Source organism: Galeopterus variegatus, unplaced genomic scaffold (assembly GCF_000696425.1).
Source record: "Galeopterus variegatus unplaced genomic scaffold, G_variegatus-3.0.2 Scaffold4492, whole genome shotgun sequence".
In the NCBI taxonomy this organism is placed as follows: Eukaryota; Metazoa; Chordata; class Mammalia; order Dermoptera; family Cynocephalidae; genus Galeopterus; species Galeopterus variegatus.
This window is the reverse complement of record NW_007730603.1, coordinates 136,089-161,809: the sequence shown is the minus strand read 5'-3', so window position 1 is coordinate 161,809 and position 25,721 is coordinate 136,089. Positions and strand designations below refer to the sequence as shown.

General features: G+C 37.6%; 1 protein-coding gene across 1 annotated transcript in view; it reads right to left on the bottom strand.

Annotated features, from left to right (window-relative positions):
- Positions 1–25,721, bottom strand: part of USP12 (ubiquitin specific peptidase 12) — a 135,358-nt gene that overhangs the window by 25,567 nt on the left and 84,070 nt on the right. The window contains exon 3 of the mRNA XM_008587681.1: positions 2,244–2,324. Coding sequence (XP_008585903.1) covers positions 2,244–2,324 — 81 coding nt within the window. The remainder of the gene's footprint in view (positions 1–2,243; positions 2,325–25,721) is intronic.

The following is a 25,721-nucleotide window of genomic DNA, read 5'->3' as shown; positions in this document are numbered from 1 at the left end:
TTTTTTTTTTTTTTTTTTTTTTTTTTTTTTTTTTTTTTTTGTCTTTTGTCTTTTTCCGTGTCCGGCAACGGATCACAACCCTCAGTGTTGCCCCTGTACCGGACCGGGGACCGGCAACGGGATCGCAACCCTCGGTGTTGCCCCCACGCCTCGCTCAGCCAGTGAGCGGGAACCGGTCTGTATGTGGGATCCGAACCCTCGGGCGGGAGTGCCGCCGCGCTTCCCAAGCGGCGCACTTATCCAGTGCGCCACCGGGCCGGCCCTAGTCTTAAGTGTTTTTATGTGCAACCAATAGTATATCAAAAAAGACAATGATAGGGAGAAAATTATCCTAAAAATTAGCATCAGAAATGCTCTAGATCTGAGGAAAATGAGTCTTCAGTCTGAATGGCTCCATAAATACCCAACGCAATAACAGGAAAGGGAGACTAAGACACCATTGTGAAATTTCAAAACAATATGGGTAGAGAAAATGCTAAAGGTCTCCAGAAATTTTAAAACAAAAAAAGAAATTAGAGATCAAGAATCAGATGGGCATCAGAATTTTCAACAGTGACAACAGAAGCCAGGAGGCAACAGAACAATGCCTTAAAAATTCTGCAGGAAGGTAATTTAATCTAGGATCCATCTCTGGCTACAACAATAACCAAAGGATTTTAAAATACACAATGTGTCAAAGTATATCTCCCATGCCTACCTCCTAAAGAAGCTACTATAGAACGTGTTCCACAAAGTAAGGGGAAAAAAACAAACAAAAAACAAGACAGGGGATCTAGAAAAAGAGGGGAGAAGTGCAGAGAATGTCAGAGTGGTAGGAAAAAGACCACCTGGGCAAAGGCGCAGACCAGACCAAAAGAACCTGACAGGGGCTCCAGAGGGAGGGCAAAGGGGAAAGAGAGTTCACCCGACGGGGAGGACCGAGTGGAAACTAAGGGTAAGAAAGTCTTTTGTTTTTTTAGTTCTGTGAAAGACTTAGGGAAGAATAAACGAAAATTAAAGATGTGGGAAAATAAAGCGGTGATTAATTCCAGGCAAACAAAGTTATATAAAAGGAAAGAAAAGACAGTCACAGTATAACTAGATTCACCTGGGAATAATATTTAAAATAGTCATAACAACAAAAACACTGAACAGTGATTAAACTAAAGACCGTGATGTAATAAGCATATTGGGAGAATGGGAGAAGTGAAGTTAGGGATGGAGGTAGAACTAAATTTCTTGTCTACCATAATAGGAAGTCGATAGATTAGTAAATGGCAGTATTTATTTCGAATGTAAGTTCCAAAAACAATAGCTAGAAGAGTAATGAGTAGCCTGTTCTGGGGAGGGGCAGAGTACTGCTGGTCCTGTTATAAGCACAATGCATACACAGAGACGATTCCCAGAACAAGGGCAAACACAATCCAACTGCTTTCCTCTAAGTCCACAACATATCCATCTCATGCATCATAATTACATGCTAGTATTCGGTGACACACCAATTTGTTCAATATAACTTACTGTGTTACCTGCTTCATCATCAATACACGTGAGTGTACTTCAAAAAGTTTATGGAAAAATACAATTAAAATATAATACAAAATTTTCTATGAACTTTTTGAAGTACCCTCGTAAACCCCCTATCATAAATCCACCTAACAGTATAAAACAAACTACCACAATAATTATTGTAACACAGGTTTGTAGTATTGGCTGATGATTCAGAGCAGATAACATTCAGAGTTAAAACTTCTAAAGCTCTCCCAAAATGTTAATAATCTATAATTACTAGAGTGACCTCCACAAGGATTATTTCCTGTATTTTGTACTTTTTTATCTGTAGTACTGGTGCAATACCAGAAGTAAACTGCCAAATACCCTATAGGCAGGTGGAGGCATTTGCACAGCTATATCTACACTTGTACATTTGTACCACTTATATTTAGAAAAATAATTCTCTAAGAATCAAGATATCACTTGATCTACACTATATGAAATTTTGGTTAAGAGAAATTTTTGACACACAAAATAGGAAAAATCAGACTGGTAAGATAGAAACTGTTCTATATCTAAGATTCTTACTTGAGACTTCAGGCAACTTTATTTCCCTTTCCATTAAAGATTATTTCGAAATTACAAATCAAGACTCTTGGCATTTAATTATACTGATACAGTTTTTCTTTAATAAATTATGAAATGCATTCATGTTTTTTCAAACTGCTTCTAAACATAATTCTGAAAGCTAAGTATCAATGGATACTTACATTAACTAATCCAAAATAGTGCTCGTTGACTGGAAACTGCTCTGGACCAATCTCTTTCTCTAATGCCGAAGCATTGGCGCCCTTAAAATGAAAAACAAAAATCTTAGTACTTACAGTATTTCCATAAAGTTGCCACAATTATACAGATGTTATGGAGACATCCTTTAAAAACTATTTATGCTCCCTATCATTATCTAACATTACAGAAAGAAAATGAAGGATGATATAGAAGAGTAAAGGTTTTTAATAAGAAGACTAATAATTAGTTTACAGGAACTTTCTCATAAAACCAAAGCCTGAATGAAGGACTTACACACTTTCATAAGGTGTTCCTTTATTCCCAGTAATGAATGAAAGCTCCTGCTATATCGTGTACTCTAACAGGAGTGAAATGTGATAGTCATCTCTGAGAGCTGAAATTTTATGAAAGCAAATATGCACATATTGAGTGGCCTAGCAATTTTGAAGAATACGCCTGAGAAATTCTCACACAGAACTGAAGATAGCAAAAACGTTTACTGCAGTATCATCAATGACTGCAGAGCGGACAGCAGCCTAGATGGTCCACCATTGGGGGAATGGATATGTAAAATGTGACAGCACACGACACAGCAGTTAACGAAATAGACTTGCATAAAGAAACATGGATAAATCTCAAAAACATGTTAAATTAAAAAAAGAAAAATTATATTAACCACCATAAAAAATAGTACATAGACAGTGGACCAGAAGGATGCACATTAACTATACTTGAAGCAGGTGCTGGAAGGGGACTGGGGACATGGAAAAAGGGAAAAATAAAACGAAATGTAGCAAAAGAAGGGCCTTGCACAATCATAGTGTGTCATGGTCTCAGGAACATGATCACTCAATTCGGTGCATGTGAGGTCCCTGAAAAACAAGTAAAAGGGAGGAGGAGGAGCTGCGGCCCTGAGTAGTAGTATGGGTGACCACACGTACCCAGACACAACAAGAGAGACTCTGAAATGTACTTACAAAGGGAAAGAGAAGCAATTCTGATAGTGTGATAACTCTGGATATGTTCACTCTGAAAATTTCCAAGAAAACATACTACCAGATAAATATAACTGATAAAATATTACTTAAGAAAAATACCGAAATATCACTTGGCAGAGTCACATAGAAGACAACACACACAATATACCTCCTCAACTACACTAGACATGTGGTTAACAGCACATCAGTGCTCAGAATCCCACACCTACTGCTGCCTTACTGTGCTCAATTCCTATGCCTAGGAAGCCCAGAACCTTTGTTAGACACTGCATCCTCAACTTCCTGATGGATCACGACAGAAAATGAGTAACCATTAAAAATAGGAGAGGTGATGGTCAAGTTCCACCAAAACAAGACATTTCTTTTTCTTTTTTTGGGGGGGTCCTTTTTTTGTGACCATGCTCAGCCAGTGAGCACACCGGCCATCCCTATATAGGATCCGAACCCGCGGCGGGAGCGCCGCAGAACTCCCAGCGCCGCACTCTCCCGAGTGAGCCACGGGGTCGGCCCAAAACAAGACATTTCTTATAACATCCTTCAGCCAACCAGCACTTCTATATACATTATACTGTCTTTACTTTTTTAATTTAGGAATTATGTTTAGGCTTCATAGAAAATCTTGATATAATCACTAATTAATAGATACAATTCATTTCTAAATTTGGACATCAATTAACATTTTATAACAACATCAAATTCAATTATTACTGCAATTCCAAAATCCACTGAACAAAACTGGTGGGAACGTTGCAAGTCCTACCCCCACCTCTGCCAGCTCTAGTACCTTGTCACAAAATTTCCTCATGTACATTGAAAATAATCAATAAGCCCAGATTTGTGCCACCTGCTGTAAATAAGTATAACTCCCTGCCCCACAAAAATAGAAGAAAAGTTGCTATCATACAAAATACTTCCTCATACATCTATCCATCTAGAACAATAAAATACCTGCATACACATCTTAGGAAAGTATTTCTGGCCCTTCAGATAAACTAAGAACAGAATAACATGTGAACATTCTCTTTCCAGGGTTAGACCAATCACAGAAACACACCCCAGAGGTCCTACTTGTAATTTCACGCCTGCTTAGAAAGCCCTTCCCTCATCCCTTTGCCTGCACAGTAGTTTCCACTCTGGGTCAAGTAGTAGCCTTTCTGTGCCTCAGTTTCCTAACTGTGAAAGGAAAATGCCAGCAGTTGCTTTACAGCGTGACTATAAATTAAACAAGTTTTAACTTCTTTAAGGCGCTGACAGTGCCTGGCACATAAGCAGGTGTCCCATAAATGTTGATGCTCTTTTCTCCTTTCCTTCAATCACAAAGAAAATAATCTATGCTCATTAGCCAGTCATGGTAATAAATCTGATCTGCTCCAAAGAAAAGCTAAGAAATGACAGGAGGAAAAAAACAAAAATCAGAAGGGGATAAAAAAAGATTGCTATAATACAAAAAAATAGTTCCTCTCAGTTTGGCAGGCAAGAGTCACTTCCACAAGCAGCCCCCAGAGGTACCATCACTGTACTCCCCCCAAAAGCCTAGCAACAAATCAAAACCGTAATCTGATTAGAAGATCTGGGAAGAGTAAACCAGAGTGATAAGAGTGGAAGGAGCTATAAATCACTGTCACTTAACTTTTCTGGATTAAAAAATGTTCATTCACAAAATGAAGGGGTCAGAATCCTCAGTGATTTTCAAAACCCCCCAGTTCCAAGTTTATCTGTTGGGTTTCCAAGCAAGCCTTTACAAGAATTAAGATTTTCACAGCTAAAACTATTCAGGAAATTAAAAGGTTGGGTAATTTCTAAGTCTCTTCTAAGTCAACATTTCTTTTATCTATGCTTTTGAAGACATTAGTATATTAACACAAAACTCCAGAATCCAAGCCGACCAATATATGCCAAGCCACACAATTCAACAGCTTGAGGAATTATGGTTATGGATGGAGTGAGGGTAGCAGACCTAAATGCAAAGTACAAAGAAAGAGTAGAATTCTTTATTATAGTTCTAAAGTAAGATGTAGCACAGTAAACTACACCTCACTGTGGGATGATACTGTACAACAGATGCTGCAAACGCAGGAGGAGCACTCCTACTGCATGGATTCAAAACTTCCTCTGCAGGGCCGGCCCGGTGGCGCACTGGAGAGTGCGCCGCTTGGGAGCGCGGTGGCGCTCCCGCCGAGGGTTCGGATCCCATGTGGAGACCGGTTCCCGCTCACTGGCTGAGCACGGTGCAGGTGCAACACCGAGGGTTGCGATCCCGTTGCCGGTCCCCGGTACGGGCGCGACACCGAGGGTTGCGATCCCGTTGCCGGTCCCCGGTACGGGCGCGACACCGAGGGTTGCGATCCCGTTGCCGGTCCCCGGTACGGGCGCGACACCGAGGGTTGCGATCCCGTTGCCGGTCCCCGGTACGGGCGCGACACCGAGGGTTGCGATCCCGTTGCCGGTCCCCGGTACGGGCGCGACACCGAGGGTTGCGATCCCGTTGCCGGTCCCCGGTACGGGCGCGACACCGAGGGTTGCGATCCCGTTGCCGGTCCCCGGTACGGGCGCGACACCGAGGGTTGCGATCCCGTTACCAGTCAGTAAAAAAGAGACAAAAAGGAAAAAAAAAAAAAAAACATCCTCTGCAGAAATATCAGAGCACACTCCTATCTCCAGCCTAATGCTAACTACAAAGGCAAAAGATTATACCAGGCAATTCAGTTTCTGAAGTGTTTTCAACACTAACATTACATAACTGGTAAAAACCACTGCCAAATCAAAACTTTGCTGCCCAATTTTTAGTATCTTTAAGACATTCCTTGAGGATTTTGTTGAAGGTTAACAAATTCTATTATGTCAAATAGTGGCCAATCAAGCACCCCAAGATTTAAATTGAAGCTAGAACAAGTAAATATTCTATAGTAATAGCTCCATCCCCACACTTGAGAAACAGGATCCTACCAACACTAACAATGGCTTATGAAGTCTGTGATGCTTTACTGGGATAAAGGGAAGGAATGGCGGCATGCCAAGGTAAGAATTTCTGTTCTGGAGCTTTCACAGGTATCAGAATCCATTTGTTTTGTCTGAGTGCACGGCACACACAGATGGAAGAAGACATTTTTTTCTGACTGCTCCCCATTTCTGTAACTTAGGCAAAAGATTATTTTGGACTTAGTACCTATTACTATAGAATTCATCATGAAGAAGCAATTAGATATTCATAACCCTTCCAATGAAAACAAGCAAAAAGTGGATAAAATTTAAAATTACAAAAAAAAAAAAAAACCCCACAAAAAAAAACCCCAGAACGAAACCCACGCTGGTGAGAAAATAAGGAATCTGCAGAAACCAAAAAACAAAGTGATGGAGGAACCACAAGAGACAAGCAAACATGCAAGACAGATTTCATTCACACTGAGGGTATTTTCCAATCCTAGTGACCCTTTAGATTCTCTCCTAATAGCTGAATAGAATGGAATGCAGGAAACAGGTGCTAAATCTTAGGGCTCATGCAAGATAGGGAGCCCAACTGGAAATCCAGCATGCAGCTGGGATCCCCAGTGGGCTCTATCTTCAGTGTAAGAGAGAACAAGAAATAATCCTGGAAACCCACCTGCAACCAGGCACGCTGCTGCTGCCCCCTCTCCCAACCCCAGGGTCCTGAGGCAGGAGCCGGGGAAAGCCAAACCTGCCCATAACCACGTAAAGAGCACACCAAAACCACCATTTCCACGTGGGTAGCCCACCATAGCCACAGATGCTGCAAAAGTGGCTAGTGGCCATAGCAGTAGTCACAGCCACTGTGCAGATGGCACATCAGACACTCAACTGCACTGACACAAGGAGAGTCAACAGCAGAGACCAAAAAAAGGAGAAGAGGACATCTCTCCACAAAGCACACTCCAGAGTAACAGAAGCATCTGCTCTATGATAACAGTGAGGGACCTGCACACACCTCTCTCACTACTGGACAGATCATCTAGGCAACGAATCAACAGAGGAACAATTACCTATCAGATGAGAGAACAAATCTATGGTTATTGGGGAGGAGGGAGGGGAGACTGGATAAGGGGCATAAAGTATGATTTGTAATAATGAATATGCTAAATAAAAAACTAATAATCCTATACCACAGGAAACATCAAGGAAATTTGCCTGACCTGTGTGTGTGTGTGTATGTTTGTGTAAATAAATATCTTCCAAAAATTTATAACAGGAAAGATGTTTGTACAAAGCTATGTGCACAAGCTACCCAAATGTGTACAAGCTATGTGGACTTAAAGAAAATTTCAAGCAGAGAACTTAATTCAAAGAGATCTTAAATTGACAGTGCCTTCTTCCACCCTACAAATGGCAGAACTACAAATTCACTCTAAAAGAAAACAAATTCGATCCTCCCACAAGGAATTCCTACAAATAAAATTCCAAGAGCAATGAGTTCATGGTCAAAAGTTACAAAAACACACAAGAATATAAAGCACCATGAATAAGAGCCAGCAGAAATACAAACAGCAGAATCAGACATTCATGAAGATATTAAATATCAGAACTAACAGACACAAGATATAAAAAAAATGTTTAAGCCAAGAAATAACAATGGCTTGATTACAAGAACAAAGAAAAGATTCTAAAGTCTAAGCAGTTTTTTAAAAAAGAACCAAATAAAACATCTAAATGTAAAAGTTCAATAAAGTAAAAACTCTGTGCTTATGCTTAAAAATTAAAGAAAGTTAATGTTGAGTAGTATTTTTTAGTCAATATTCCTGTCAACATAATGTTACTAACTGAAACTCAAGTTTCATTAAAAATAGGAAATGTTTTACAGAAAAGATTTCTTGGGCGAATGGATCTATTATGGAACCACTGCAGAGAGACCATGGTGTACTAAAAGCAGTGCTGAGCCAGCAAAGCTCTAGCTAGACTTGAGCCTGGTCCTGACCATGCCACTAAGTATTGAACCACCTGAGATAAAATGTTCCTCCCTCGGGACCTTGGCTTTTTCAGACGTAAAACCTCTATGTCTATAGTACCTTACATCCTCACAGTTCTAGCAACACGTGAATCTGTCGGGTCTTCCAATCACATTAAATATAAAATATTGGATAGTCCATTAAAAGTCAACTGTTAAAGTCCTGAATAAAAGTTAGGATATAGTATCTCAGCCTCAGAAATAGTCATTCAGCACTAAGAACGTACAGGCCATGGAAGCAAGTACCTTTTAAACATACTTAGCATAAATTTCTGAAAAGATGAGGACCAAGAAAACACCATCCAAGTGAAAGAATAATAAATTGAAATTGCAAAGACACCTTTGGTCTATTATTTTGGCAATATAAAGGTAACAATATATTAAATGTTGCTGGCAAACCAAAGATACCATCTGCAAACAGGAAAAAAAATAATCTGGGAGACGGCTGCCATCCAATTAAATAATTTTTACATAGTCAACCATGGAAAACATACAACTGACTATTCTTCATTCTGCCATTATAAGAAAGATATACATTACACAAAAGTAAACTGATAACCAGGAATGTTTAAGAATAATTAACTTATTTTGGAATTACCTTTTTTCCTTAATTTAGAAATCGCCTAACCCACAACATCCACATCTAAAGCTGGAACATGGTTTTTGTAACAAAAAAAACAGTATCTGTGAAGACATGTCATTTTATAAAGTTACTTATGTTCAGCATACACTGTTTAAGAAAGTAGACAACTTAATACACTTTAGCAAGAAATAAAAAATTATAAAAACATAAAAGGATGAATCTCTACTATCTAGAAAACAGTATACATCCTATTTAGCATAAAATAGTAGATAGTTATGCATTAGTAGACGTTATGGCAAACTATTAGTTCCCACACAACTTTCCTTTGTTTAATACAATAAATCCAATACATTTTCCCCAGTTTATTTTTCAAATCATATTTTAGAATTCAGCATTTATCATTCCAAGTTTAATACTGAAAAGAGTCAGATAATGTCAGTACACCAAGGAGAACTGCCAAATCATGCCCAGGAAGGCTTCTTGGAGGTGAGGAAAGCAAGTGAACTTGGTAAACTAAGAAAGTTCTGGAGGCACAGGAAGCGGCTGATGGGAAAACATGAGGTGTAAACACAACCAAGAAGTGAAGGTGAGCAGTAAAAAGATGAATCCAAAGCATAAAAGATGATGTGAGAAACAAGTTTGTTTCTCTTAAATGACAAAAATGTGAAGAAGCAAAGAGAGGGCTTAACCCTCGTACCTGTTCTAGAAAACACTGTGTGCTCTGAAACTGTATCAAAGGCAAAAAAACTATGACAAATCACATCCATGCCATAAGTTTTGAGGCATCCTAAAAATAGTATGAAAGCAGTAGGCCTCAGGATATGTGAAATTCAGAAAGCACCCGAATACTTTCTCCCTAACCCTGGACTAGTAGTTGTAGAATGTGATTTTCAAACTGTAGCATCCATTAGCAGACAGCGAGGTCTATTTAGTGGATCACAACCATCATTTTCTTTTTCAGTAAAATAGAAGAGATCACAGTACATCTCCTACTAGAGTAAACAATGGCTTGCGAAGTTTTTGCTTCTATATACATATATATATATACATATATATATATATATATATGTATATATATGTATGTATGTATGTATTGGTCTCATACTATTTCTCACCATATGTTGAAATAAAAAAATATTTTGACATACAAAAGTATAAGACAAAAACTTCAAAATCATCCAAATGGGGAGTACACGGTAAATAAAAATTAGCAAAAGCTAATGAAAACATGATTGTATATAGATACGAAATCATTAAAAATAAATTCAAAGCTACAGAGATAAGAGAATAACAATAGTAAGATAATAATAATAAGATAATAAGTGTCAAAACTATGCTACAACACAGTATGTATAACTGTCCTGGAGAGCTGGAGAATTTGGGAAAACCTTCACAAACAGATGGAACTAAAAGAGCCAAGCCTTGAACTTTTCATGTTGGTTCAAACAGTAGGCACTTAAACACTCCAACTGCAGGCTGTGCAGCAGACTGAGTGATGGCTGCATTCCTGGCCTAGTTCTAAGATGAACTACCTAACTAAGACGTCACCTGCAGTTAATCACTCTGCCTCAGTTTCCTCATCAGCAAGATGAGAGACCAGATTCACAGCATCTACTGCAAATCTAAAATGCTACAATACCAAAATAGTTAGCAGCAATGTAGGTTACAGTCAAAGTTTGAATTTAGAACAAAGAGGTGAACTCTTTAAGCCCAAATACTAATCTGCAAAACAGAGCAAACACCACTCTCATCATGGTCTGCTTCTATGGAGATATATAGATGTTTACAACAGTGCCTGACACAGTAGGCACTGAGCAAACACCTCCTCTGCCCCTTCATCCTCTATCTGAACTACAATGGCATCTATTACTCCCTCCTTCAGATGAACCTCTCAAAAAATTGATATTCCCAAAGCCCCAATAAATTTCAGTGACTGAAAACATATTTTGGGGTTCCATAATGATCTGCAGTCATTCTAAGAATGTTGGTCTAGGCCTTCTACTGTGGCCTCCTCTGGCTTTAACGATCCCATTGAAGTTAAAATGTGCTCCATAAAAAGTGCAAAGGATTCTTAGGTGGGTCCAGACTTAATTAAAACTGGCATTGCACCATGCAGCATATATCACAAAGGGCTTCAAAAGTTGCCTTAGAATGAGAAATCAGCACAAAGCAAAGCCACTCCTGCTAAGCTATGATATGGTACTTATGGTACAAAACGGAGCAGAGAGGTACAGTTGCCAACACAAATGGAGAAGTCAAAACGCCTTGCTATCTTTGAGAGAAATGAAATACTACACAACCAATTATCAAGCTCTAATAATCCATTATTGAAAGGCCTTTGCCTCTGTTACTCTCTATCACAGGTCTTCTAAAAGCCATCTGTTTAAGTTGAAGGAAGAAAGAGAAACCATAAAAATTTATTTTCTAGTGGTATGTATGTACAGTGTACATCTCATCCTCCTGCCTATCTTCCACACCACCCCAAAAATCTTCACCCCAATAGAGAAGACTTCTGCAAGTTTTCAACGTTTTCAAGAACAGAACTCTTCCCAGAAGAAACAAAAAGTAGCTTACCTTCTTCAAATGTCACCACAGAAGCACATACGTAACATATTAAACCTGTAAATCCCTCATCTAATCAACTCGGAAAAATCCAATTCTATGATTAACCACTGGCTAAATGATTACAAATTTAAATTAACTCAGAAAACTCCACTTACTAATCCTTTTCACTTAACAGTAATATATATATAAACAAACATACAATGTAAGAAACAGAAGCTAAGCAACAAGTTACGTGTCAGAATCATTGTTACAATTCACTGATAAAATGACCAAATCAACAACAGGCATACAATTTTAACCTCCAAAAAGTTCAAATATCCACTAGAAACTCAATGTTCCTATCAGACATGTTAAAAGGTACAGTCTTCCAATTACTTGATTCAGTATCTTTAATGAGGAGGTTGGTTATCTAATTCATGGCTAAATGTGCCACATATAGAGAATAAAAGAAGATTCAGATCCACCTTAAGTCTTTTAACTCAGTCAAGGAATAGAAATGTAAGAACACTGACTGGGTACAAAAAAACCCAAGAAACCCCATGCTTTAGATCCATAAGTGCCCACAATGAGACAACGAACTACTGAAAAAAATAATTTCATTACTCCATCTTGGTCAGAAAGTAATAGTAGCAGGCTGACTGGTTAGCTCCGTTGGTTAGAGTGCCAAGGTCAAGGGTTTGAATCCCCGTTTGGGCTAGCCACCCCCAAAAAAAAAAGAAAAGAAAAGAAAAAAACGAACGAACGAACGAAAGAGTAGTAAAATTGGGCTTACCAAGAATCACACTGCCAAGGCTTCACATTTGGCTTAACAACATCGAAAAAGAAATTCTCAAATATGACCAAACTTAGTGAAAAGATTTACAATTTGTGTGTGCACAATGAAATTTTACAAATCCAATTGTTCTATCAGTACCAAAAAGCTCTCGCAAAAAATTAATAAAACTCTCATGGACAGCTAAACATTCATAACTACATATGAACTACATTACTGGCATCTTACCTAGGGCAAAAAAAGGGTAAGATTTGTTTTTTACAGTATCTCCACACTACCTTCAATGCAGGGATTTGCCTGCTTTGCTGAACACATTACAAAATATGATTCATCATTTTAAGCTCTTTCCAGTATATTCTTGACAGTTTCTATGCTCTACTCCACCAAATGATGTTTCCAGCTCTATTCAGAATAAGGACCCTGGGGCCAGCCCGTGGCTTACTTGGGAGAGTGTGGTGCTGATAACACCAAGGCCGCAGGTTCGGATCCTATATAGGGATGGCTGGTTAGTTCACTTGGAGAGCGTGGTGCTGACAACACCAAGTCAAGGGTTGAGATCCCCTTACCAGTCATCTTTTAGAAAAAAATAAATAAATAAATAAGGACCCTGGACTGCCTGCTGCCAGTCACAGCCTCCAGACACCTGATGTGGGTAAGTGATTTGTATGATGATGCTCAATCAGAAAACCTGTGTCGAATGCTTTTCCACATATAAAAACATGAACACCTCTATTTTTCCTAACACCTATGTTATAGTATAATGGAGCACTTGTAAAGCATCTTGCATTCCTGAGAAGAAAATCTTTAACGTAAGTACAAGGTATTATTACCTGGTTGAAGTGAAACCAAAACTGACAATGTAAATTACTGACTGACTTAGGTTATAATAACAGAGTTCATATCCAATTCCAGAGACTTAGACTAAGTACTGCTCACCTTAATAAAAAGTAAAATTATCATCACACTTAAATACTTTCTTGTCAAATACTCAGAACATTCCATGTGCTTCAAATAAAATAATGCACTAACAATGTGAAGGACTGTCTCAGAAAGAGTTAATTCTTACAATAAAAAAAAAATTACTGTGGCTCTTTCTGCACCGTTGAGACAAAAGGAATGTTATATTAAACCAGAGTAAAGTGGAAAGAACAAAGAATCATCACTTACAGTTCTCTATTCTAGCTCTCAATTCCCTTGACCTATAAAATATGGTTATTTCTATAAAACTGTGAAAGAACTGAAACTAATTTTTAAGTTCTACTGCAAAAATAAAGACCATTCTTAGCAACCACACCATCACTCTAAAAGTATGCTTAACTTTTGTGAGGGGTGGGTGCTAGGGAAATCCTGCAAAGGACTTTATCACATTAACGTAGTTTCAGTCTCCTTGAAAAACAACAACAAAGCACCGCTGTTTTGACAAATGGTGGGAAACAGAAAGGAACTGGCTACAGTTGGCACCAGTCATAGTCATGTCCAAAACATAATCACGGGTGGAGTGACGTAATGGAAAATGGAAGAGCAGGAAGCCCAGGAGTCAGTCCCTCTACCAAAACCATTAAGCTGGAAAATCCATCACAATCAACTATTCTGAGCTCTGGAAACTAATCAGACATTAAACACCTAGGGGAGTGGCTGATGAAGGAAAAGGTAAGAAAGCAGAATGTGCAAACCAGCTATGGTCCCCTACTCAGCCCCCCCAGAGGAGGGCAGGGGACTGCCTCCCAGAGCAATGCCTGGAACCAGGGGACAGCAGGGACCAGGGACCTTGCCCTTCAAAATTTGGGGTTGTGCATTTTGCTCAGTCTGGAGGAACAGCACAGGTGCTTGTCTTTATTTCTGCCCCCTTAGGCTGCAGCAACTTTTTTTTTTTGGATCCAGACATTTAAAGTAAATCTCTGTCAGGTCACAAGCTGACCAGAGATAATGCAACAGAAACTTCAGTGACCACACACAAGGAATACAGAGTTCGAAAAATTAGTCTGCAGAAGTCATTATACAAATGGATGACTGCAACCTTCAAAAGCTTAGGAGGAAAGGAACCTGACTTCCAGTGTTACCACGTTATAATATTCAAACTGTCCAGTACACACACACACACACACACACACACACACACACACACACACACACACACACACAAATCACGAAACATACAAAGAAAAAGGAAAATATGATGCATTTGCAGGAAAAAAGAGCTTGACAGAAAATATCCCTGAGGAATCCCAGACATTGGAATTACTAGTCAAAGGTGTTAAGTCAACTGTTTTAAATATGCTCAAAGAAACTGTGGTTACTAGAGGCAGGAAAGAGGAGTGAGATGGGAGGACAGTGAAAGCTGGTTAAATGGACACAAAATTACAGCTGGATGGGGAAAAAATAAGTCGTGGTGTACAGTCAACCCAGGAATCTGTAGTTTTATGATTTTATTGCATGTTATCAAACGACTAGAAGAGAGGAGATCAAATATGCACATCACAAAGAAATGATTAAGTTTTGTAATGATGAATATGTTAATTTACCCTATCACACATGGTGTACATTTATTGAAATATAACTCTGTACCCCATAAATATGTACAATCAATATGTTTCAATGAAAAATGTTTTTAAAGTATGCTCAAAGAACTAAAGGAAATCAGGAGAACACTGCATGAACAAATAGGGAATGTCAATAAAGAGATCAGAAGCTAGCTGGATTCCCGGGGAGAAAAAAATTGGGGAGTTACCACTGAATCGCTAGAGTTTCTGCTTGGGGTGATGAAAATGTTTTAGAAATGCACAGTGCTGATGGTTGCACAACACGGTGAATGTAATTAATGAAACTGAATTGTACACTCAAATATTGATTAAATGGCAAATTTTATGTGATATATAATTTACTACAATTAAACAAAAAAACAATAACAACCCCTGATCAAGGATGTTACGCTGGGCCCCCAAGACAAGAGCTGAATATGTTTACTTCTCCACAAGTGTTTTTCTGGAGAGCAAGTCGCTTGTAGAAATCCAAAATTTCCTGGGCAAACACCAAATCTGCAGGGTTCAGTTGAGGCCAGTTGTTGCTATAGCATCACCAGCCCAAAAAGATAAGTTAATTCTTGAAGGCAACAATATTTAAATTTTATTGCTTTGCTTCAGCAAGCCATGACCAAAACAAAAGTATCAGAAAAATTCTGGAAGGCATCTACATCTCGTCAGGTTGTCTAGCTGCAGAAATAGCAAAAGGCTGAACAATACCCAATGTTTATGTGTGGCATTTTCAAATTGCAGTAAATTCATTTTTTGGAGGATGAGTCTGCCTCCAAGCTCTGCCACCACTTCACAAGCCAAGTGACCTGACCTTGGGCGAGTCACTTCATCAGTCTTAGTTCCCTCATCTTATAATACAGTAAAACACCTCCTCCACCTAACTCATAGGGTTGTTGTGGAAATCAAACAGTGAATGTGAAAGTTCTCTAAAACATCAAGTGCTATTTAAAAAGTATTACTGGAAACATTAGTCATTTAAATTTTTCTAAGTGATCATTTTACCAAACCAATTACAATGGAAAATTCCAGTAGAAGAGAGTTAAGTAAACTTTGTTCAAGTGAAAATTTTAAAATTTTTCAAAACTTTGCTTTGAAAGCTACTGTGCAGGTAGAAGGAAAAAAATAATCTTTAAGCTATGTAAAAGTCTGAAGTTAGCAGCCTAAGAACAAGTTGTTAGAAATACTAAAACAAGCACCAAATCCCTTTTGTATGCTTTGCATAAAACTTCAATTTACAAACACTGCAAGCTCACAATCTAAAAATAATTCAGGGCCGGCCTGTGGCTCACTAGGGAGAGTGCGGTGCTGATAACACCAAGGCCCCGGGTTCGGATCCCACATAGGGATGGCCGGTTCGCTCACTGGGTGAGCGTGGTGCTGACAACACCAAGCCAAGGGTTAAGATCCCCTTACCGGTCATCTTTAAAAAAATAAAAATAAAAATAAATAAAAATAATTCAAACCATAGAGAGGGTATAAAATTTAAAAAATGAGGGCCGGCCTGTGGCTCACTTCAGAGAGTGTGGTGCTGACAACACCAAGTCAAGGGTTAAGATCCCCTTACTGGTGATCTTTAAAAAATTTTTTTAAATTTTTAAAATGAAAGTATTATTCACCACTCCCTTCCTTAAGGTTCATTTCTGCTCACACAACCCCTATTAAAAGTTTGTTTTTAATGGTGATTATTATAATAACTTTAAATAATATACTGCATGCCTCAATCAACAGCTCTTAATTCTGTACTTTGCAAGGTGAGAAAGTGGCACACACACCACGCCCCAACTCTCCTTCCCAGGCCATCTCCTATATTTTACGACTTCTAGTGGTTCTATACATAAATCTGTAGCTAGATTCCCAATGTCATACAGTACTTCAGAAATCTCTGCGATGAAACAAAAGTAAATAAGCATATTCACCTTATACCCCTTGTGTTTCCTCTACCTCCCAACTACCTCTTTTTATATTCAGGGATTATAAAACTTACATTTGCTTCTATAATTATAATGAAACCTCCCATGCCTTATCTATAGGTTTATTCAAGAAACAACTAACTAGAAAGAGAAGATACTCAAAAGTAGCTAATGCGTGCTAAGGAGGATGGCTTGTGAAGAGAAGGGCAGGATGAGATGTTGAAGTTCAGACTCACGAAAATTTTGGTTACATATATTAAAAGCTTTATAGGTAAATAGCAAGAAATAGAGAAAATATCATTCCAACAAAAAGCAATATACAGGAAGACCAAAAAAAAAAAAAAAAAAAAAAACTATAAAGAAACAAACATAGCCCTCACTCATAAAACTACTGCCACTCGAAGAAGAATCTTCTATGTTCCAAGCTCTTGGTTTTCCTCAAATTTCTGGAAATCCTTGGTTGGCTGTTCAAATTTGGGACTGAAAGATGAACACAAGGACCTCACATGGGTTTCCTCTCCATTTGCCTAGGTCTGCCTGTCCTGGCTGCGAGGGGCCTGCAGGCCAGCAAGCCTTCCTTCCTGCAGGGCGTGCAAGTTCAGAGACAGCCGCACCCTGAGGGCAGTTCTGGCCCCTTCCCGTGCCTGCTGTACAAAACCAAAGCTCTCCTCTGCCCTCTCCACTCTCACACCTACCTCAGATAAGCGATCACCTGCTTTCTGCAAAGACCATCTCTGTAGCTTTCTTCCAAAGGTGAAGCAAAAGCCTGGCCTACCAGCTACACTGTGGGAACGGGAAGGAGAGAAGGCTCCACTGAGCCAGCTATTCCAAATGAACTTCTTCACAGCCACACTCCAACCAGGAACTGCTGATTCCAAATTCGAGCTTCCATCAGGGCTCTCTTGAGAAGACACAGGTCAGTTGTTATGCTTATTGGTTAGTCTCTCTCCTGCTGTCTCTCTAATCCTATCTTCTACTTTTCAGTCCTGTAGGCATTCCTCAAAATTATCTCATCCGCTGGCTCTATTACAGCTTAATAAACTTAACACAAACTCCACCCTCATCACACTCGCAGGACACACTTTTCTGTTGTATCCATAGAATTTTAGAGATAGTGGGTATGCATGTGCTTAGACTGGCCTCAGGATCCTTTATAACATTATTTCAGAGAAAGTAAGGGTTTTTATTTCAACAAGTATGATATTACTTCAAAGTACTTTTTCCAGAATATAAATATTGTCTAAATCACATTTATTAGCTTTGCTAATAAAAATCTACAATCAAGGAAAGAATATCTGACACTAAATCAATCTCATCAGAAATTCTCGGCCCATACCAAAGCTGGTTTCATTCAGACCACTGTTTCAAAGAATAATCTCCAACAACATTTTCCTAAATACTACATGTAGAAATGTAGAAGAAACTTATAATCTATTTCAGAAAAAAATTTCAAATTTTATTCTAATTTATCAGACTAAATTTTATTAGTCACACATTATGACTCAAATGTGTCACTGCCCTATAAATGAAAAGGACTCAAGAAGCTATCCTTATAGGGTTACTAACGACCCATAAGATAGAACTTGGAGAGAAGTAACATACAGGAAAGTGTTTTGATCAAAAATCAGTTCAATTTCTAAAATTTCTCTAGTACGTTTAGCTTGCCACCTCGGCTCATCTCTGTTATATCCCGAAAAGAGACACAGAAAAAGAAGAGAATAGGTCAGCAATCATAGAGAGGAAAAAATAAGAGTTCAATGAGCCTCAAGATGAGACTGCATATATGAACATGGCCACATATAAGGTGAATTTTCTTCTAAATCTCTCAGGAAAGAGGGAGTTACTTTCTATTCAGGTCCCCAAAAGTTTCTCATATTAGCAAAAAAAAAAAAAAAAACCCCTCTCAATTACTTCATTTTGAACAATAAAGGGTTGTCTGAGGGAGTCTCTTGGGCTGAAACAATCTCAAATGAATGACAGTTCTAAGTGCCTTTAGGGAAGTAAAGAACTTGAACACATTCATTCACTACGCCGAGAGATATGATCTAATTATTGTACATGATAGATGTTATAATAAATGAGCCTTTTTAAATCACTTTTATAAAGGAGAGACTAGGTTAGCAATCAATGATATACTAAGTGGGGATATTAGCAAACAAATTTACATAATAACCGATATTATAAATAGAAGTGCTATCCCAAGCCATAGTACCCACCAACACCATCAAAAATGAATTTAAAGGTCCTATAAACAAGTATACACTTAAATGAGAGTAAAGATGGTATGCTCTGACAAACTATGCTAGATGTCACGAAAAACAGAGATGAACAAAACAGTATGAATAAAATTAAATCATAAAATGAATAAGCACATTAAAAATGTATTTTATGTTTGCTCTCAAATAACTACGTGTAAAAAAATTTATAAATTAAATATAATTAACCTTTTGATTTTATCATCTAAATCCCTGAACATTTATATACTCAAACATTTAAATACTGTAGATCTGTGGAATACATAAATCATTAGAAGTCTGCTGTTTTATACACGGGTATATAACCATATATAAACATTTACTGCCAGAAGCAAGCTGGAGAAAGAGAGAGAGGTGGGAGAAGGCAGCAAAGAAGAAAAACATGCTTTTCTCTTCAAGTCCCAGGTTTAAAAATATCCCATCCCAAAACATATAAACTTTGTTTTAATAGGGATTATTCTGTCTCATATTCAGGCAGCAACACCATCCATTCTTCCCACAGGAGGCTTGAGTTACTGCTGAGTTTTGTTATCTAAGAACTGTTTCCCCAACACAGGTCAATTGTGGAAAAGCAATCAGGAATAGTCTAGTTCCCCACTGCTGCAGGATTCTGAAATGATTCCTGCCCTGGGATCAAAATACTACTTTAAGCAGACTGTAATTTTCTTTCACACTGCTGAGGACAGGAGAATTAGAATGATTATAATAAAGCAAACTGTTTTCCATGTTCTGCTTAACCTATTGCCTTCATTTCAAAAAACCATCACTGCTAGAGAAGCATCAAAAATTTCAAAGCTCCTAAGTCCAAGTCTTATGAATAACTAGAACAAAACAGACCTTTAATAAAGACCCTGTAGGTAATTTAATAAAGTGAAATTCTTCTCCAGTAGAGAGAATAAAGTAGATAAATAACTTATCATAGTTTAGTTTGTAGAGTCAATTCAAATTACATTAGAGAACAAAGATTTTTCTGACTACTAAGTGTATTCTTATGTATAGCTTTCCAAATATGTACTGACTGCCTACTAAAAGAACCAGGATAAAAGTTAATACATGTAATAGATGGTCCATATCCTCAGGGAGCACACAGTACAAAAGAGGAGAAGTTAGGGCAAATGCATAAAAAGTTAAATCACACAATATTTAAATAATAAAATGGTATGTGGCCTTGGAGAAGCAAGCTGCCATGCTGTGAGAGCGCTTATGGAGAGGGCCACACAGCAGGGAACCTTGGGCTGTCCTTCAGTGCTGAGGGTAGACTCCAACCGACAGCCAGCAAAAACCCAGGGCCCTTACTCTGTCTTACAACTGCAAGAAAACATTCTGCCAGCACCCTAAGAATTGAGCCCTGACCAACACATTGATTGCAGCCTTGCAGAGGGCACAGCTTACACAGAGAAACTTGTATAACAAATGTGAGTTAGCATAAGCCACGAAATTTGTGTTAATTTGTTACACAGCATACAAAACTACTGTAATCATCCACTTAACTATAAACTTTTCCCTCATATTTTCAGTTTGAAAGTTCCATGTTTGCCATGTTTTGTGTAGTGTTTGCTGCTTTAGTTGCGCTATTATTACTTTTTTTGAGTTTAAAGAAATATTAATTCTCAAACTCTAGGATACAACAAAGAAATCCATGTTCACCCTATAATACGGTGACCGGATCCCAAGTCTGCCTGAGAGAGTTTGCACCAGTTGTCATGGCATAATTAATAACACACCTTTCCACTCTCAAAGTGCCCTAGTTTAGACAATAAATCATATGACCACTCAACCTTATAATCCCATCCTGTATATTAACCATTATCTTTCCAGGCAAGATTATCTATTCTTTTCAGTTTGCATCCACTTCATATCTATAATCATTTCAGTAACATTTTACCGGGCTTTCCCAGATTTATTATCTCTTTGGGAAAGAAGCTCAGCATACAGATCGAGATACCATACCTAAGATGCAGACATAGTTAATAGAGCTTTCTATATTTAGATTCATACCCTACATCTGAAAGGAGTGATTAGTTTCTATAACGCTGATATACCCTGTACTCCTGTAACTATAAGATTCCTACAGCTTATGCTACATAGTTGTGTAAAATTGTTTCTACACCAGACACTCTTATAAACTGATGATACTTGAAATTTCTTTAGAAAGACAGAGCTTAATTTCATACATACAAGTCCTCCTCTAAATTCTTTTATGTGTAGGTGGGTATAAACAAATGCAAGTAAAGTCATATACAAGTGTTACCATGTACCTACCTAGACTGATTCATGTATTTATTATAAAAACATGTCCTTACATGGCTTATGTGTGCTAGGTACTACGCTAAGGACAGATGATATAAAATTATGACTTATCCTTACAAAAAAGAAACAGGTTTCTTTTGTTCACAGTTAACAAAATAGTGATAATGAAAAAGATGTTCTAACATTCTTATCCTTCAAAAAGGTTCTATTGATTACCCTATAAGGTAAAATATAAATTTAAAGTATACTCCTAACGTGCAAAATATATTACTAGTGTACTTACATTAAAAATCACAATATGCAACATAAAAAGCTATTTACAAAGCCCATTTGAAGTTTCTCATCTAATGCAATTCTAATCTCAAAAATCTTTTTTGGGCCGGCCTGGTGGCGCACTGGAAAGTGCGGCGCTTGGGAGTGCGGCAGCGCTCCCGCTGAGGGTTTGGATCCCATGTGGAGACTGGTTCCCGCTCACTGGCTGAGCGCGGTGCGGGAGGGTTGCGATCCCGTTGCCGGTCCCCGGTGCGGGCACGACACCGAGGGTTGCGATCCCGTTACCGGTCAGTAAAAAAAAAGACAAAAAGGAAAAAAAAAAATCTTTTTTACTACATACATTGTTTTGGGTAGGGCATAATAGAGAAAAAGGAAAATTCATGCACTGTCTCTTGAGAGTGAAGATGGTGTGTTGTGACTGGGAAGAAGCAGGATGGTGGCTTCAGAACTGCTGACATGACAATGTTGTTTCTTAATTTTGGAGCTGGTGACATAGGTGTATTTAGTCTGAAAATTCACTGAGGTTTATACTTCTGTGAAATCTTCGTTTTCAAATCAGTATAGTTATGAAAGCACACAGAAAGTCAAAACTTTTAGAATATAAAGCCTTAAATCTACGTCAACAAGGAATATTAATTAAACAAGTTTTTTTTGTACTTAATTATGCCTATAGGCACTACAGGGCACAATAACAATATTAAAATAGGTACCATTTATTAAGTACTTATAATGGGACAAGGATACTAGAAACTTTGCAAAAATGATTTTATTTTATCCTCAGAACCATTATAGATATTATCCTAATTTTATAGATAACAAAACTGAAGTCTTCTTACAAGTTTATGCTTTGACTCCTAAACAGACTAGAAATTTAATTAATGCTATTCCTTCTTCATATGTGAATAAAGCAATATCTAGATATAATAAATTCAAATATTTTACCTTGAAATTCAAATTTTTCAAATTACAAAATGTCCACATGAGATCAAGATTCAAAATTATTTCCACGTCAGCTAACAGTGACTATCCAGCCAAAGCAACACACTAAAACTAGACAGTATTACTGAACTTCAGAAATACCACACAAGAATTTCTCCAAAGCCTTCTGTAGCTATTAGGATTAAAAAGATAGAAGTTAAGATTCAAAGAGGGGGAAAAAGTTCTAACATTAATTTGATCTGAAACTCCCAATGTGAACTCACTTGAAAAAAAAAAGCGTCCTTGCTATGTCTACTAATACAGCCTAAAAACCATGATGACCAGCAACAATGAGCACACCTAAGCTCACATCTCATTTCTAAATACCAGTCTCCACTGAAAGGAACCAAGACACTTCAAACCACAAGGCTGGGGAAAGGGAAGTGCAAGAAGTTAGGAAGTGCTCAAAGAATTATTAAAGACATGACAAAGGGACAGAGGAGCCAGTATGAAGTCTACTGGCCAAGTCAAGGACAATCTGAGTATCAAAATTATTAATAATGATAATGGATCATAATATACCAAACAAAAGTCCATGGTGCTATAAATAAATATAAGAATAAATAAACAGAAGGAAAGAAAACCTCTTTCTTTCAGTAGAATGCCAACTAAAACGTACAAAAGGAATGGCAGTCCTAAAACTAGTAAGTGCAATTTGGTGAGGAACAGTACAAGCGCTCTTCAAAAAGTTTGTGGAAAAATGGAATTAAAAGATAATACAAATCTTTCCAACTAAAACGTACAAAAGGAATGGCAGTCCTAAAACTAGTAAGTGCAATTTGGTGAGGAACAGTACAAGCGCTCTTCAAAAAGTTTGTGGAAAAATGGAATTAAAAGATAATACAAATCTTTCCATGAACTTTTTGAAGTACCCCTGTATATTTATTTAGTCTCAAAAGTATCTCCCCAAAAATTAATTACAAAGAAAAACACAGTAACTTGACAGAATAACCTGGCAGACCAGTATTTCTGTTAAAAAAATGCATAACCTGGATCTAATCATGAATAAACATCAGCCAAACCCAAACTAAAGAACAGTAAACAAAATCATTGACTTGCACTCCTCAAAAATATTAAGGTCAATAAAAACCAAAAAAGGCTGAAGAATGGTTATTAAAGGATAAAAATATGACAAATACACTATATGATAATTTAAATTTGATACTGGACATTTTGGGGACAATTGATTAAATTTTAAAATGGGCTGTAGATTAGATAACAGTATTGATTTTTTAAAATTATACTGTGTTTATAAAGAGAACATCCTTGTTCTTGGGAATACATGCTAAAGAATTTAAGGGTAAAGCGACTCACTTTTCCAATTTATTCTCAAATGGTTCAGATAAAATCATATGTGTGTGTGTACACAAACATACATTTGCCACGCAAATTTACAAAAATGTAAACAAACAATCAGTGGATTTGGGTAAAGGATATTTGGGAATTTCTTGTACTATTCTTGCAACTTTTCTGTAAATTCAAAATTATATCAAAAATTAAAAAAAATCACAGTAGCCAGCTTGAAGGGGCTTCCACTAGCAAAATCTAGAATAATTTGAGCATCAAAAAGAATGATTTACCAACTGTAACTGATTTTTAACACTGAATAAATAAAAATCCATTGCTGACACCCCAAAAAAGAAAAGAGTAGAAAAACAATACAGGGGAAAAGCTCATTCACAGTATTGATGTGGGAATGTGGTCTGAATATTAGATGGTATTAGTAAATTACCATTACTTTTCTTGGTAAGAAAACGGAGCTGTGGGGTAGAAGTTCGCCCTCATGTTTAGATGATACATCTAGGGACTGCCTACTTATTCATTCCTCAGCGTTCAATTCCCTCATCAAATATGTCTATATCTTTTAATCTAAAGGTTAAGTGTTTCACAAGAAGCTAAGCTAAGCAGGAGACGAGGTGAGTATAGTCAAAAGTACAGAGAGAAGGGGCTCTCACTCCCCAGAAGGGAGACATCTCCGACGTCCTGTGATACTGCCACTGTGCTACATATGCAGAGCCCTCCCCATTCTGTCTCCTCCCTTTTCCACTCACCCCAAAACTGCCCTTAATTTTGCCTGGGGATTTCCACCTTCAGGAAGAAGATTATGTGCAGACAAATCAAGAGAGGTGTCTTTAAAGCTTATTTGGCTGATACAGGGAATTCATAATTGTGATTTACAAGTATGTGGTCAACCATGAAAATAAAAGGGTATGACAAAAAGTTCATGGGAAAATAGAACTAAAAGAGGATACAAATCCTTCCATGAAGGATTCTGAAAACTCTGTGTACAGGGTTCCTAGCAGATACCTAAAGAGCTGAGGAAGGGAACTAACATTTACAAAACTAGGCACTTAACATACACTATTTTATTTGCTCTTCCCAATAACCCTTAAAGCAATATTTTTGGATAAGCAGTTGAGTATGACAGTTATAAACAGAGATGCTGGATCCGGACCTTAGAGGATTCAAATCCTAGCACTACCAGCTTAATTACTGAATAACCTTGGGAAAATTCCTTAAATTATTTGTGCCTCAGTTTTCTTACACACAAAAGATAACAGTTCCAACCTCATAAAGTGGTTAACAGAAATTAAATGAGTTAATACATGTAAATGGCTTAGAGAAATGTCTAGCACATAGTAAGCACTACACCATTGTTAGCAGATATTATTTTTGGCCCATTTTGTAGATAAAATAAACTCAAAGAAGTTAAGGTGATTTGTCTACAGTCTAACTAATAAATGGCAGTAGGAAACTTGAATGCCGGTCTTGAACTCTGTGTCAAATGCAGACCTCTCACTCTTCACTACATCTCCCTTCCTTCCTCCCAAATGGCAGGGTGTCCTCAAATAGCTACAAAAGTGTAGGGTATTTCCCAATGAATTTCCATACTGAAGAATGGCAGGTGGCAAACGACATGAAATTCTGAGCCACACTTTTCTCCATATGGCAAGGGTAGCCCCTAAGAATCAACTTTTTTCCATAATGTTGAACTATAGTAACAGCAGTGCTAAATCACACCTTGCCCATCGGCTAAGAAGTTCAATTTAAACATCACTTCTATGGAAAATGAATAATAAGCTCCAAATAACTGACTTAAAAAAAAGAAATCAATCTGTTTTGATGGATTTGGAAATCAATCTGTTTGTTGAAGGCTTCCTGCATAACCATTTTCTTCCAATGCTTGTTATTTCAGTTTGGTAGTTTTTCAGAAGGAAAAATTAATAATAACTTAAACTCAAATTAGCTCCCACATAACATCAATCTAAATTACTATGCTGAAGGAATTCATTTAGAATCTGCTCATCACTGTGAAATATTGTGATTTTGGATTTAGCTGCCCTGCAACACTTATTTGTCACTATAAAGGGTTAGCTGTCTTAATGT